The sequence below is a fragment of the Simochromis diagramma genome, unplaced genomic scaffold (assembly GCF_900408965.1).
Source record: "Simochromis diagramma unplaced genomic scaffold, fSimDia1.1 OVJJ01000618.1, whole genome shotgun sequence".
NCBI classification, from domain to species: domain Eukaryota; kingdom Metazoa; phylum Chordata; class Actinopteri; order Cichliformes; family Cichlidae; genus Simochromis; species Simochromis diagramma.
In genome coordinates, this window is record NW_024387423.1 from 11,702,858 (window position 1) to 11,716,838 (window position 13,981).

The 13,981-nt window shown below is 40.2% G+C and overlaps 2 protein-coding genes across 2 annotated transcripts; both read left to right on the top strand.

The window, feature by feature from the left end:
• The first annotated feature begins 4,784 nt into the window (after window positions 1-4,784).
• LOC120722244 (trypsin-3-like) lies at window positions 4,785-6,201 on the top strand. The gene is made up of 5 exons (XM_040013153.1): window positions 4,785-4,889; window positions 5,014-5,167; window positions 5,268-5,530; window positions 5,632-5,768; window positions 5,847-6,201. Exons 1-5 carry the CDS (start codon window positions 4,850-4,852, stop codon window positions 5,994-5,996), a joined length of 744 nt encoding a protein of 247 aa, XP_039869087.1. The 5' UTR covers window positions 4,785-4,849; the 3' UTR covers window positions 5,997-6,201.
• Window positions 6,202-8,862: 2,661 nt separating this feature from the next.
• Window positions 8,863-12,292, top strand: has1 (hyaluronan synthase 1). The gene is made up of 5 exons (XM_040013150.1): window positions 8,863-9,025; window positions 9,736-10,440; window positions 10,538-10,763; window positions 10,879-11,011; window positions 11,144-12,292. Exons 2-5 carry the CDS (start codon window positions 9,745-9,747, stop codon window positions 11,817-11,819), a joined length of 1,731 nt encoding a protein of 576 aa, XP_039869084.1. The 5' UTR covers window positions 8,863-9,025; window positions 9,736-9,744; the 3' UTR covers window positions 11,820-12,292.
• Window positions 12,293-13,981: the final 1,689 nt, after the last annotated feature.

The following is a 13,981-nucleotide window of genomic DNA, read 5'->3' on the forward strand; positions in this document are numbered from 1 at the left end:
CAGCAATCAACTCTAGACCTGATCACATGCCTTAAAAAAAGAGGAATTCACACAACTACCCTGGAGCAAACCTAAACTGTAATCCAGAGCAATTTCATTCATGACATCTATCTGGCACGTTCCTCTTCTTTGCACTTTATGTGTTTTCTGTTGTACTTTACGTGACTCTTGAGCTTCGAGAACTGAGAACTCATCAACAGTCATTCTTTAAATCAGTTTACCTTATTTTCTATGCTTACATCAACCACATCTGGACCATCAAACTGAATTATGACAATATCCAATTAATCAAGTTTCAGGAAGAAGAGGGCTGAATAGTAGATATATATAATAAGTTCAAGATGGTGGATCTAGGGAACTTTTAGCCACAGACAATGAAAATCAGTCTCACATCCCCCGAGTAAAGCCCTACCTTTCACTTGGGGGGGAATGTTCATCTGAGCTTAAATTCATACTCATATTTCCTCCCACATGGGCTCCCGCTACTCTTGGTTTTGTTGTTCTGCTATCCACACATTTCTACATCTGTGTTTTATATTTAGGAGCTTATCGTGTGAGCATCAATACTTTGTCTCTTCACCTTTCACATGGCCTAACTCTAAAGTTGCAGCTATACCGTTTTCTAAATTGGCTGCTAGCGGATTTTAATCCTCTGAATCAACCTGAAATACCCTCCCAAAATATCAGTCTCTAAAACAAATATTTGTAGCACCAAAAGAAACTCTGATGATACTAATAATTCAGGAAAACATCAAGCTAGACAATGGCGGTTATAATAAGTGAACTTGTTCTCACGGTAAAGCACAACGAGTTTTAACTCCTGCACAGATCAGATTCACACAGTTCAAGCTTCTGCTAGAACCTGCCCAACCCAGAAACTGGGTCCCCCTCTAATGTACACACATCACACAGGAACTAGGTCCTGCCAGAAGTCCAGATGTGAGGGGGAGGAAGAAATGAAAGAAAGTTGTGGGAGGGACAGAGGGAGGAAGAAACACTACATGTGTGCGTGTATGTGAAGATGTATGTGCTCTCAGTCGCTGCGTGTGTTCAGAACAACACCCTGATTTGAGTGTGTGGGAGGACCCATGAGTCTATTTTCTTTTCTTTTTGTCTTTTTCTAGCAGAGTGTATAAATATTTAGCAAGTAAAAAAAAAACCCCCAGTGAGCGATACCTGATGCTCGGACCAAACTCGTTCCATTAGCTACAGGAAACTGCTCGCATCTTTTCATCTCCCTTAAACACGACATTAAGCTGTTCAGCTCCAAAACTAAAGTACATGTCTGTTTTAGCTGAAGTCTAGACAGCGTTTAATTTCATCACGGTTCTCTTGAGCAATACATCCACTATTTTTCTGCAAAAGTGTGTGTGTGTGTGTTTTCCCCATTTTTCTGCTGTGCTGTTTTGTTACAGAACTTAAAGGCAAAGCATTTTGCTAGAGTCTGTAGAGGATATTAATAGCTATCTCAGGGCTATAGTTTGAGGGAAGCTTTCAGAGCCCAAGGCTTGATTTACCAACCAAACCTGCAATTATGTGTATGCCACACAAATACCAATTTGGGTGTGTAGAACAACCAGTGGAGGTTTAAAGAGAATATAGATTTAGCAGAGTGTGATGCCCACTGTTGAAGTTTGGGGGGGGGGGGGAGTTATTATTTAATACAGCAGCTGTGAGCAACTGTTCTGGAAGGCACACCAAACATATATGTACATTTATACATGTATCTTTCCCTGTCTGTGCATGTGTGCGCCTTTGTGTGTGGGATAGTGAAGTACTAATGACATACTGCAGCTTCCAGCGTCACTGTAATACACCCAGTATTTTGCTTTTGAGTGCAAAACAGTGTGACCTTGCAACTTTTCTAAACTCTAAAAAGGAATGTGTAAATTCTCGAGTCGTTTCACGGGGGAACATAAGTGTTGAAACTTCTACACCTCCATTACACTGCCATAAAGTCACAAACAGTGGGAATCTGCTGTGTCTTGCAACCTCAAAGGTTTGTTGATCTTATTGCGGTGCTGACTGGAAATCAAACCCTCATCTCACTTGTGCGGAGAGGTCAGGAATTTTGTTTTTTGAGTCAAAACCCGTGCCAACTGTTTTTGCTCATAAGGGTAGGAAATGTTATTTTTTTTTCCACAAATAAACCACACACAGGGAAAAAAGCTGCACCTCAGTAACCAAAACCACTTCCTTACATTCGTCCCCACTTTAAACCGCAGTCCCCCTCAGCAGACCTAGTGAATATGAATACTCAACCTCAGCTCTGTCTGACAGAAAACAAGCATGGCACTGCATAAGTCATACAGATCTGACACAGTGCTCTCTGTCTTGTCCGTCTGAGAGTATTTTGAGGTAAAGTGGAACGGGATTAGGGGAACCGGAAGTGGTTATGCAGGCAGTGCCAGATGGTGAAATAAATGGAAGTTTTTATGCTTTCCATATAATCTAAGCAAGCGTTAGGGTAGCAAATGTGGAAAAACAGATGCTGCGGTGTTGGAAATAACTGGAGGTCAATGACAGTCTTAGGCTGCAGAGAAAGCAGCAGTGAACTTTTTTTTTTCCTTTCTTAATTACTTAATTCATCCAGCTGATCACATCCTGAATGATGTCTTGCAGATGTGCAACTAAACAGGCATCTGGCTATCATATGTGAGGCTGTCACAGATTTGAAACTTTCCAACAGTTAAATCAGCGACTTTGCGACTTAGTCTAATAAATACCACTGTGGGTTGCTGTGATGTCTTGCAGTGTTGTAACTTCTTTTGATATTGCGATGAAATTTGTCAGCAGGTCTTGTAAAATCTAGAACGAGAAGAGGTAAAGTGCTGCTCGGGAAACAGATAAGCAGCCTGATGTGTTTTTGACTTTGGTGAGTAAGTCCAGTAAGTCTACCAGCAGAACCAAGCAGCTGTTTCCAGTCAGAAAAAGAAGAAACGAAGATACAGGTTGGAGGAGGAGTGAAGCAGACTATGCGAGTGTCTCATAGCAATGACAGGGTGAAGAACTTGCCTGTGCTGGATGGGAATGCGTTATATTTTAACCTTAAGTGTATAATCACAGGGTTTGGGTAAATGGGCCCTAACATTTCAATGTTTTCCTGTCTGGTGCTGATAAACACCTACGCTCACACATGAGTAACAGAGCTTTGTGCTTTTCAGTATATCTCTATTGTGAAATTATGACTCAGCAATAATTTAGCAGTGTTGGCTTAATATTTTTGTTTAATATTTTAAACTGGACAGATTAAAATGATTCACTGATTTCACAAGGTACCAGACAGACTGTGTATCAAGAGCTTAATACTCCAGCAGCACTTGTAATTGTGTCTCTTGATGGAAGTACGTGAAGTTGTGCCAGAAAATCCTACTCTGTACAGTTTCAAGACAGGATTACTTTACGTTTTCTAGATTTACTTCTTTAATTTGCTGTGTAAGTAGATATTACTAAAAATAACCAATGAAAGGAATACTTTAAAGGTCAAAAGGTGACATTTCAGTCCTTCTTCTACTTGTTCTTCTTCCTTTTTTCCTTTAGGGGCCATCTGCCCACATTACACCCGATCGCTAGAATCTTTCTCTGTCCACCAACCTTCTGCATGTCCTCCTTCACTACCAACATTGGGGTATTGAAGTAGTGAAGTGGGGTTTTATTATCATTCAATAAAAGTTGTATATTACACATTCCTTATACTTCTCTTAAAAGTAATGGAGTTCGTTGCTTAATTGCTCCCCAGAGAAAGTTACTTGGTACACTACCTATTAGATTACTTTTACCTTCTGTATTCTGTAACATGACCTGAAATGCATTGTAACATAATAACCAGTCCCACAAACAAAACACAAATCCGTTTTCTAATGAGGACACACCTTTGATCTTTATTGGGGGTCTATGTGTGACCACAAAACTGACAAAAAAACCCAACCAAAGTTGAAAAGCAGCTCAAAGGGACTTCAAAGCGATTGTCACTGTGATGCTAGTGTGGAAACGTCTGCGTACACTCAGTTTCTTCAGTTGTGACACCAGCACCACACACCATGGGTCCTTTGCTAACTTTGTGTTAGCGTGCTGTCTGTCCAGATGTTTGCAAAGATCTGAAACTCTGCTAGCAGGATAATGCAGTTCTTTCTGTCCTATATGCAGCTATTATCCTTAGATGCAATAATAATATCACTACCATCTTGTAAACCTTCCCTTTCTCTCTTGCTGCTGTCATTCAGTCACAAATCCCTCCTGACACTCATCTCCAGGCAACAACTTTCTTATTCTACCTTAAATGAAAAAGGCTAACATTTATAGGTTAAATATTGCCACCTTAGTTCTCTTTAAATGCATTTTTTGCTGTCTTTGTGCTGAAAAATGGTACGTGAGCATCTGTAACCACATGAGCTTCACCCACATGCACAGTCATAACTTCCATTGACGTCACTCTGTGGGTCACTTGAAGGCAGTGCATGTCATGTAAAGTATTCAATTTATGATAAACCTGCAATAAAAAGTATAATGTCACATGACTGTTCTGTGAAGAAAATGTATTTAGGCAAAAGTGAGCTTTAAACATGCTCACGTAATGCAGCACAAAGGAAGTAAACAAGAATGCACACTGTAAAGTGTAGCACTCACATTGTTTCCTAATCCAAGCTATGTTCTAACTTGTATTGAACTGCTGTTTTGTTTCTCCTATATAGTGTACTTCAAGCACAGTATCACTGGGGAAATGTAACACCTGTTTAGTGTCTGAGGTGTGCCTCTGGTGGCCCTGAGAAAAGACAGATAAGAGGGACTGAAATACCTGAAACCAGGAGAATTAGGGTACATTGATCTGCCAGTGAGAAAAACAGAAGGCATGAAGCTTTTCCTTCTCCTGATTCTCTCTGGAGGGGCAGGTATAAAATCTAATTTATAGATTCAAATGACGAACACTCAAGTGTTAAGGATAGGATGCCGATTCACTGATAAAATAATTTTCTGATTTTGCCACTTATTTAATTGTATTTTTTTACTCTACAGTTGCGCTGGAAGGAGATAACAAGATTGTTGGAGGATATGAGTGCCCCAAGAACTCTGTGCCCTACCAAGTGTCGCTCTTCACTGGGTACAACTTCTGTGGGGGGGTTCTTATCTCTGATGAGTGGGTGCTCTCTGCTGCACACTGCAAACCAAAGTAAGGCACACAATCCCCATCAAGCCTGAATCCAAGCAGCTTTAAACTTTAAAATGAAGTTGGGTGTAAGAAACTCTCAAAGTGGGCTTTGTTCTTTCAGCTCAAATCTAGAAATTCGTCTGGGGGAGCACAACATCTGGGAACCTGATGGGACTGAACAGCACATCATGTCTGCTGAGTTTATTCGCCACCCTGACTACGATTCCCGTACACAGGACAGCGACATCATGCTGATCAAACTGAGTCGACCTGCAGCTCTGAGCAGCTACGTGTGTCCTGCTGTGCTTCCTTCAAGGTGTGCCAGTGAGGGGACAGTGTGCCAGGTCTCAGGATGGGGGAATCTTCGTCCCAGCGATGAGGGCTGTAAGTTAAACTGTGCTATACGGCCTATCTGTGTTAGATTGCTTGAACAGGCAGTCACCTCAGGTATTTTTAAAGATATTGATCTGTTTGTGTCTTTGCAGCAAGATACCCAGATAAGCTGCAGTGCCTGGAGGTCCCTCTCCTGAGTGATGACACCTGCTTTAACGCATATCCTTTCCAAATTACTGAAAACATGATCTGTGCTGGATATCTGGAGGGAGGGAAGGACTCCTGCCAGGTAAGATCAAAACAGGAAATGTTTATGCGCTGTGATAAAAAGGTTGAACCACTGAAAAATCATTTATTTTAACTCCAGGGTGACTCAGGGGGCCCATTGATGTGCGACGGAGAGCTCCAGGGAGTTGTGTCATGGGGGCACGGCTGTGCACAGAGGAACAAGCCTGGGGTGTACACAAAAGTTTGCAATTATGTTTCCTGGATTAAGAACACAATGGCATCTGGATGAACAGAAAAGATTCATGCCAGCTGGTTAATTTCAGTAAAGTCATCTACATGATGTGTGGTGTGTACATACATGTCTGTTTGTGCGTCATTTGAAGTTTCTAAAAAGAGAACACGTGTCTGCCTTGTGCTTAATATTTTCCCAGACATACGAGTTCTCTTTTAGACCTTACCTAGCAGTAAAGTGACAGGCAATGTGCTAAAACAAGTGTGTCCAAAGTATTTGGCTTTGAAAAGCCCACTTGTGTGTAATTCAAACTTTAGTATGTAAGACCATAAATCAAGATGTCACGCAGGAATTTTATGCAGTGTGTGACACATCTAGCAGCCTCACATGCCGTCACAGCATTTGCAGTTACAAGCCCTGATTCAAAATGGCTTTACAATGAATAGGCATCCAAGTTTCATGCTCAGGGATGTCTTAGTAGTTAAGAAGCAAACCGAGCACTTAAAGTCAGGCAACAATAAATCACAAAGAGCAAAATACGCCGCCACACTCCTCTCTGTGGGTTGAAACTGTAAAGCATGTTGCACACAGGGCGACTCTCCATAATCACTGATTATAGTAGAGTGCTGCTGCAAATGTGGCACAGTCAGTTTCATGATGTATCGGTTTAGCGTTAATGTTAAGCTATCAGCTAAAGAAGTAAGCATCTGTCACAGCAGCACAGCATCAGGTGCACACATGGGAATGCTCGATTAGAAAATCCTGAAATGATTTAAGTGGATTTCGGTTTCCTGGGTGTGGCGCAGAGCAGCTGAGTGAGTCACCAGGCACTTGCTTGACCACCACATAAAGACCGGGACCTAACAAGGTTTCTGAGGACTTTTATCCTCCTCGTAGCCTTCCTACAACCCCCCCTAAAACAAATGCTGTATGGCATGTGGGGGCTGACATGTTTTTTAGAAAACATGATCCTGGTCGATATGTTTATTCTGGCAACACAGCTGTCTGTGTTTTGAATCCATCTGGAACCCCAGAAACCATGTTTATGAGCTACTTAGAGGTTATGGCAGGTTGGTAAAGGCATCTTCATCCTTCTGCAGTGCGCTTTAGAGGACACATTCTTGATGTGGCCACAAACTAATGCAGTTTAACCATCAGTAACTGTAAGGATTAGTCAGGCATATGATAGAAGAAACCACCAGTTTAGCCATGATCTTTTCAAATAAGCTCGGTTATGAAAAGGGATGGGAAGCAAAGGAAAAAAAACTGAGGAGCTGAGTGGAATAAAAGTAACATGTGAAAAGCTTTCATGAACACTAAATGTGTCCATCTTAATATATAATAACAAAAACATTTAATAGAGATGATAAATTGAACTGACAAAACCATAAAAACACAGCTTAATGCATACACTGATATCATAAATCAGTATCATATGAGACATTGGCACACAAGTATTGCCATATACAGCTGGACTTTAGGAGAAGTTTAAATCAGGAGCATTGTTTGAAGAAGTTTCTGTTTGAACCAATAAATCTGCAGCACATTGTTGGAAAGATTCAAAAACATAACCATTAAGTGAAGCTTGTTCACCAGCCCTAAGCACGCATGGGCTCCCTGCGTGACATCAACGTCCTTGTGGCTGCTATTTGGGCATGTTGATGGCTACGGCCAGCTCAGAGGGTGTGGACCATCATGAGTGGTCAACAGAGTTCCCTTAAAGACACTCTCCAGGGATGTGATCATGTTTAAATCAAGAGTTGTAGGCAGCTGTGGAATAAATCATCTGGGAGAGTTTTCTTCTTCAGAGAGGGCAGACTGTTTTCAGTTGTGACACCAGCACCATAGTGGTGGTGTCACATAGTGTGTGTGTATAGTGTGTGTGTGTGTGTGTGTGTGTGCATGTGTATACACACACACACACACACACACACACACACACACACACACACACACACACACACACACACACACACACACACACACACAGAGGAGTGAGAGCTGGCAGCATTTACCAAAATTAGACATCCTCACCTTGGAGCCTCATTTTAAAGGCAGGTCAATATGACATGTTGCAAATATTCATCATTAGCAGTCTTGTTAAAGCAAACAGCAACTGTATTTTTATGATCCCATATGCTGTTTTCTTTACTTTGTTTGTTTTGTTTTTTAGTATTTTAGGTTCTTTTAATATGAAAACATAGCGCAATGTAACTGGTATCATATACATTGTTTTTTTTAAATCACAGCCTCAACCCTTTTTTTTTTTAACTTGACGTGTGGAGTTTCAGAAAAGAACCACAAGAGGGCAACATCTAACTGTGAACAAACCCTTAAATGAGCGAAAATGCTGCACACACGGTAACAACAGCTTCTGTAAAACATAAAAACATAAAAAGGATTTTCAGCTTACAGCTTCGAACAGCCTGATATGGTTTTTACACTGTTAGTGGATGGAAAGCTTATATCTGCAAGCTGCAGATCATTGTAAGATGAATTGTCATTGTAACTGAAGTTAAGATCGGTCTCATTGATAGGCTTTGACTGATTACATTTATCAGTTGATTGTCACCAACAATAAAACGGCTAGAGATTTTTCATACATTAGATTTATGACATTTTGGATTACACTTATAACACATTAACAATTTAAAAAAGAGTTAAATATATATTTTAAAAAAACAACAACAATAAGTAAACAGATAAATAATGTTCGCACCAAACGTCGGTTCTTTGCTCCGCAGAGCATCTGTGAAATGCTCCTATAATGGGAAGCTTGGGAACTCCCTTCTTTACAGCAAACGGCAGCATGGTCGGAGGTCACTCTCTACACATCTCCATGGTAAAGAAAGAAAACATAACAGCTGTATGCAATCTGCACAGTGATGCCCTCACGTTAAATGGACCACCGCCTTGCTCCTGACGCACGACTGACTCAGCGAGGTTGCGTGAGCGTGAAAAAAAAGGAGGCCCCCTCCTCTCCTACACTACACTTTAAAACTCATGCATTTCAAACCAAGTTCTGAGACAAAGAGAACTCCGGGTGGATATCACATAATTCTACATGAAGCCAGTGTTAACATCAGGTAGGGTTAAAAATATGTGGTTTCATTATTTTATTCATGCTCTTATTATTATAAATTGTTTTAGCCAATTCATGCATGGCCAAAATTTATTATTATTATTATTATTATTATTATTATTATTTGTTTTTGCTTGGAAACTAACATTCGACTTAAGTGGTATAATAATAGTATATAGTATTATCCTATATTGAAAGTTTTATATATAAAATAGAATTAGATACATTAAAATTAAACAAAAATTATGATCAGTTACTTCAGCAAATTGTTATTTCTATATACATATATATGTTGTATCACTTTTTTCCGTATGCTTTCGCACAATAGGGCACAGTTTTTTTGACAACACCTTCTAGGATTATCAGCCATGATAATTTGATCACTGGTTAATACAGTGCAATTATAGATAAATTCTGTGGTGTATTTCACCCCTGACTGTAGATTGGTAATGCGTCCCACAAACGTTTTGCATAAAACAGTTGTTTTCACTGAATTCTTTTTCTCCCAGTCTGAGTGTCTGTGTATATTCCAATGGATAAATTTAAAGGTACGACAAAGAGATCTGCTCAGAAAAGTTTCAGTCTTTAACCGATTTTTGTCATGTGCTGCTAAACAGAAAACATCTTTCACTGCAATGTGTTGACATTTTGACTGACAAGCTTTCTTGACTGTATTTAAAACTTTACTGATATGTCTTGTCTGTGTCTCCTTAGGTGAAATAAATGGAGCTAAAACCTTTATTGAAGAAGCTGGGTTCAATAATCCGCGCCATCCTCACTTTTGTCTTTGCTTTGGCCGTCCTGGGTGTGATGGTGTGGGCCTACGTTCAGGGCTATCAGCTGGTGTCGTCCATGTATGGCATCATCTCCTTTGGCATTTATGGACTCCTACTCTCACTCCATGTGTTGGTCCAGAGCTTTTTTGCCTTTGTTGAGCACCAGCGAATGAAATCTCGAACAAAACCATGCTCCTATACCAAAACAATCGGTTTTACTATATCGGCTTACCAAGAGGACCCTGTTTATCTCAGAGAGTGCTTGAACTCAGTCAGGGCCCTCAAGTATCCCCCTGAGCTTCTGCGCATCATCATGGTGATAGATGGGAATTCAGATGATGACCAGTATATGATGGACATGTTCAAAGAGGTGTTTGCAGACCAGGATCCGGGCTACTATGTATGGAATAACAACTATCATACCTGGGATCCCACCCAGGTCCAACATGATGAAGAAAATGGCTCAGCAATGGGCATTGAAGGGGGTTCTGATTATGTGGTAGGAGAGGATCCACAGAGAAAAGAAGTAGAGCGCCTGATCCAGACCAAGAGATGTGTGTGCATCATGCAGAAGTGGGGAGGCAAGCGGGAGGTGATGTACACAGCATTTAAAGCCCTGGGGTCATCGGTTGATTACATACAGGTATCTACTTTGACTTAAGTGTTTTCTTTTTTATTTTTTTATGAAAATAAAAATGAAATGTTTCCAATTTTCAATGACGTTATGTCTCATTTCTCAGGTGTGTGATTCAGATACGAAGCTGGACCCTTTGGCCACGGTGGAATTGTGCAAGGTATTGGAGAGTAATCCCAAGTATGGGGCTGTAGGAGGGGATGTGATGATCCTCAACCTTAAAGACTCTTACATCAGCTTCATGAGCAGTCTCAGGTACTGGATGGCTTTCAACATCGAAAGGTCCTGCCAGTCCTTCTTCAACTGTGTGTCCTGCATTAGTGGCCCTTTAGGTAAGGGAACTCTTTTCTAGCTAAACAGTACTATATTAAAGGCTTAAAAGCATTGATGTAACTCATTGTAACCAACATCTTTTGAATTTGTCATTTCTTGTACTTGTTCATGCAGGTCTGTATAGAAATGATATCCTTCAGCAGTTTCTGGAATCGTGGTACAATCAAATGTTTCTGGGAACTCATTGTACATTTGGTGATGACAGGCATCTCACCAACCGTATGCTGAGCATGGGCTATGCCACTAAGTATGTTTTCTAGATATTATTAGGCACAGAAATTACATAATAGGACTCAACAAAGCTCAGTAGCTACAATAATGATCCTACAACATCAAACAAGCAGGTTCTAAAGGTCTATTTTTTACCCCCTTTCTTCAGATACACTGCTCGCTCAAAATGCTACACAGAAACACCCGCTCAGTTCCTTCGCTGGCTCAACCAACAGACTCGCTGGACAAAATCTTACTTCCGGGAGTGGCTCTACAATGCAATGTGGTGGCACAAGCACCATCTCTGGATGACCTATGAGTCCATCGTGTCAGGTATTTTCCCCTTCTTTGTCACGGCCACCATAATCCAGCTGTTTTGGACAGGCACTCTGTGGGACATCCTCTGGGTTCTGTGTTGCATCCAGCTTATCGGGCTGGTGAAAGCAGCCTACGCCTGCATCCTGCGGAGAAACATGGTGATGGTGTTTATGTCACTTTACTCAGCTCTCTACATGACCAGTTTGCTGCCTGCTAAGTACTTTGCCATTCTCACGATGAACAAAAGCAGCTGGGGAACATCGGGCAGGCGTAAGATGGTTGGTAACTACATTCCACTCCTTCCCCTGTCGGTGTGGGCTGCCATTTTATTAAGTGGACTCAGTTACACCATCTACAAAGAGAGCAAAGAGGACTGGTCAACTGCGGCTAAAAAAATGGAAACTAGATTTCTTATTTATGGCTGTGTAGCCTACGTATGCTACTGGGTTCTTATGATGTTCCTCTATTTTGTGTGGTTCCACAGAGCATGTAGAAAGCGTTCTGGAAGTTACAAAGTGAACGTATAAAGCTGGGCATACACTGTGTGTTATTCAGCTCCTGCTCAAACTGAATCGCAGGGGTTAGAAGTTTGTAGGTCACGATGCAGGGTCTCACACTATAAGGCCTGATGCTGTGATGCGACCTGAGTGCTCACACTGGTTGTGTTAATCGCTTTTCGTTTACTACATGATGCACGACACACGATTAAGAAGAAAATTGGGCTGATCCCCAAAATGGTCGCACGACTGAAAAGTCGTCTCAAAATGGGGCCAAAAATCACACAGTGTATGTTCAGCTTAAGTCTGAAGAGCAAAAGTAATTTATTCAAATTTAAACCTGACTATGTGTATTTATTTTGTGTCACATTACTGAAGGACAGGGATGTTCTACAACGCTGCTAAAGAAATAAACTGAAAACTCTTTTGAGAGTCAAAAAAAAGAAGAAGAACAGTATTGTTTCTAAGATTGGGGAAACCTGCAGTCAGCTGAGACTGAAGAAGTCTCTTGGATGAGGGACGAAATGTTTCTCCCACTGAAGACGCTACGTCCAGATGAACCGAATCAACTTTTGCAGAAAAAGAATGAAAATAATAAAATATTAAAAATCTGTATATAGAGACAAACAATTTTTTATATGGAGATGGTGTTACGTATTCTTTTTTAAATTACACTGAGATGTTTTGTTGTCTGAGGTTCTCTTTGAGGTTAATGGAGGCGATGCGTTTGCATAATATTTATTTATCAGAATTGTGGTTTTTTTTGAATGTTTGTGTATGTCTATGCTGATAATTTAATTTAATTTTAATTTTATTAACACAACAAGTTCAAAGGTGTGTAAGGTTTCTACAGCATTGTTGGTGTCATTGCACTGGATCCTGGATGCAACTTTCTGCAGCACTGCAAGCTTACTTGAAAATAAATGTTATAATATACTGCAGTATGAAATTAAAACAAGCAGAAAACTGTTAAATTACTGCGACATGAATCAAGAAGGACTTAAATAATGTATCACATTGTTTGCTGTATCAAGAAAAGTGAAGTAGGGATATATTTTGTACAGTGCACTTTATTCAATGCTTTGTTGGAGAGAAAATTTGAGAAAACATATGTATTTTTTATGAATCACCTTAGCAATTGTTTGTAATGGTGGAATTTTTTAGGAAAATGTGAAAAAGAAATGACGAAATAAATTTGTTTTATCATGGACACTTTTGTCTCCGGTACAAATCATGTTACCAATGGAAAACTATGGAAATGCTGACTTGGTAAATGAAAGAAAAGTGGACACAAAGTTACATAACACAAGAACATTTCTAACATTCCCACATAATTCACAAAGCACAAAACCAAAGTCTTCAAATGTCTGTGCTGGAAATGCATGAATTCAGGGTGCGACTATAGGGGACGAAAATCAGTCATTCACACAGTGATAGATTATGGTGCAAAGCACAGAATATAAATCAAACACAGTTTTTCCACATATGGCTAGGTAGTATATATATTTTTTCACATATTAACAGATTATCGTGGTGACTATTCCCGGACTGGAAATTAGATTAGCAGTGTACACTACAAGTCTGGAAACACCCCTTGTTTCTTTATATTTTGCTTCCAAGGAGACAGTCTTTTCTTGTAATTTTTAAAGTGGTCTTAAGCAGTAGGTCTCCAGGCTTTCTGAAGGTATTTCAGTGCTTTTCTTTGGACATTGGCTACTTTATTTTAAATTCATTTGTGATCTAGTCCTATTCATGACCATTTTTGTTTGTTGGTGGTCTGTAGGATCACTCTGGAATTCATGAAAAGGAAGCGACTGACAAAGATAAAAACATGGAAGTTAAATAAGGAAGAATAAGGAAAAATGTTGCACAGGGTTCAGGGAGAAGTTGGGACAGGGTCTGTGTGGTAGGGAAGAGTTACTATAAATAGCTGGAATAGTACAGCTGTAGTGTTGTCGCACGAAGGTGTTTGGTATAAACTCTGAACAGAGGAAAAAGGACAGGAAGTACAGGAAAGTATTCAAAGAAAAAGTGGGAGAGGCAAAGTACTGGAAGGCTAAGTGTATGGCAAAGAGAGAGGTAACAAAAAAAAAAGAAAGGTTTATAGTGAGTTGTTTGTGAGACTGGGAACTGAGGAAGGAGAACAGGGCTTGTATCAGATGGCTAGGCAGAGAAATTGAGCTGGAGAGTGA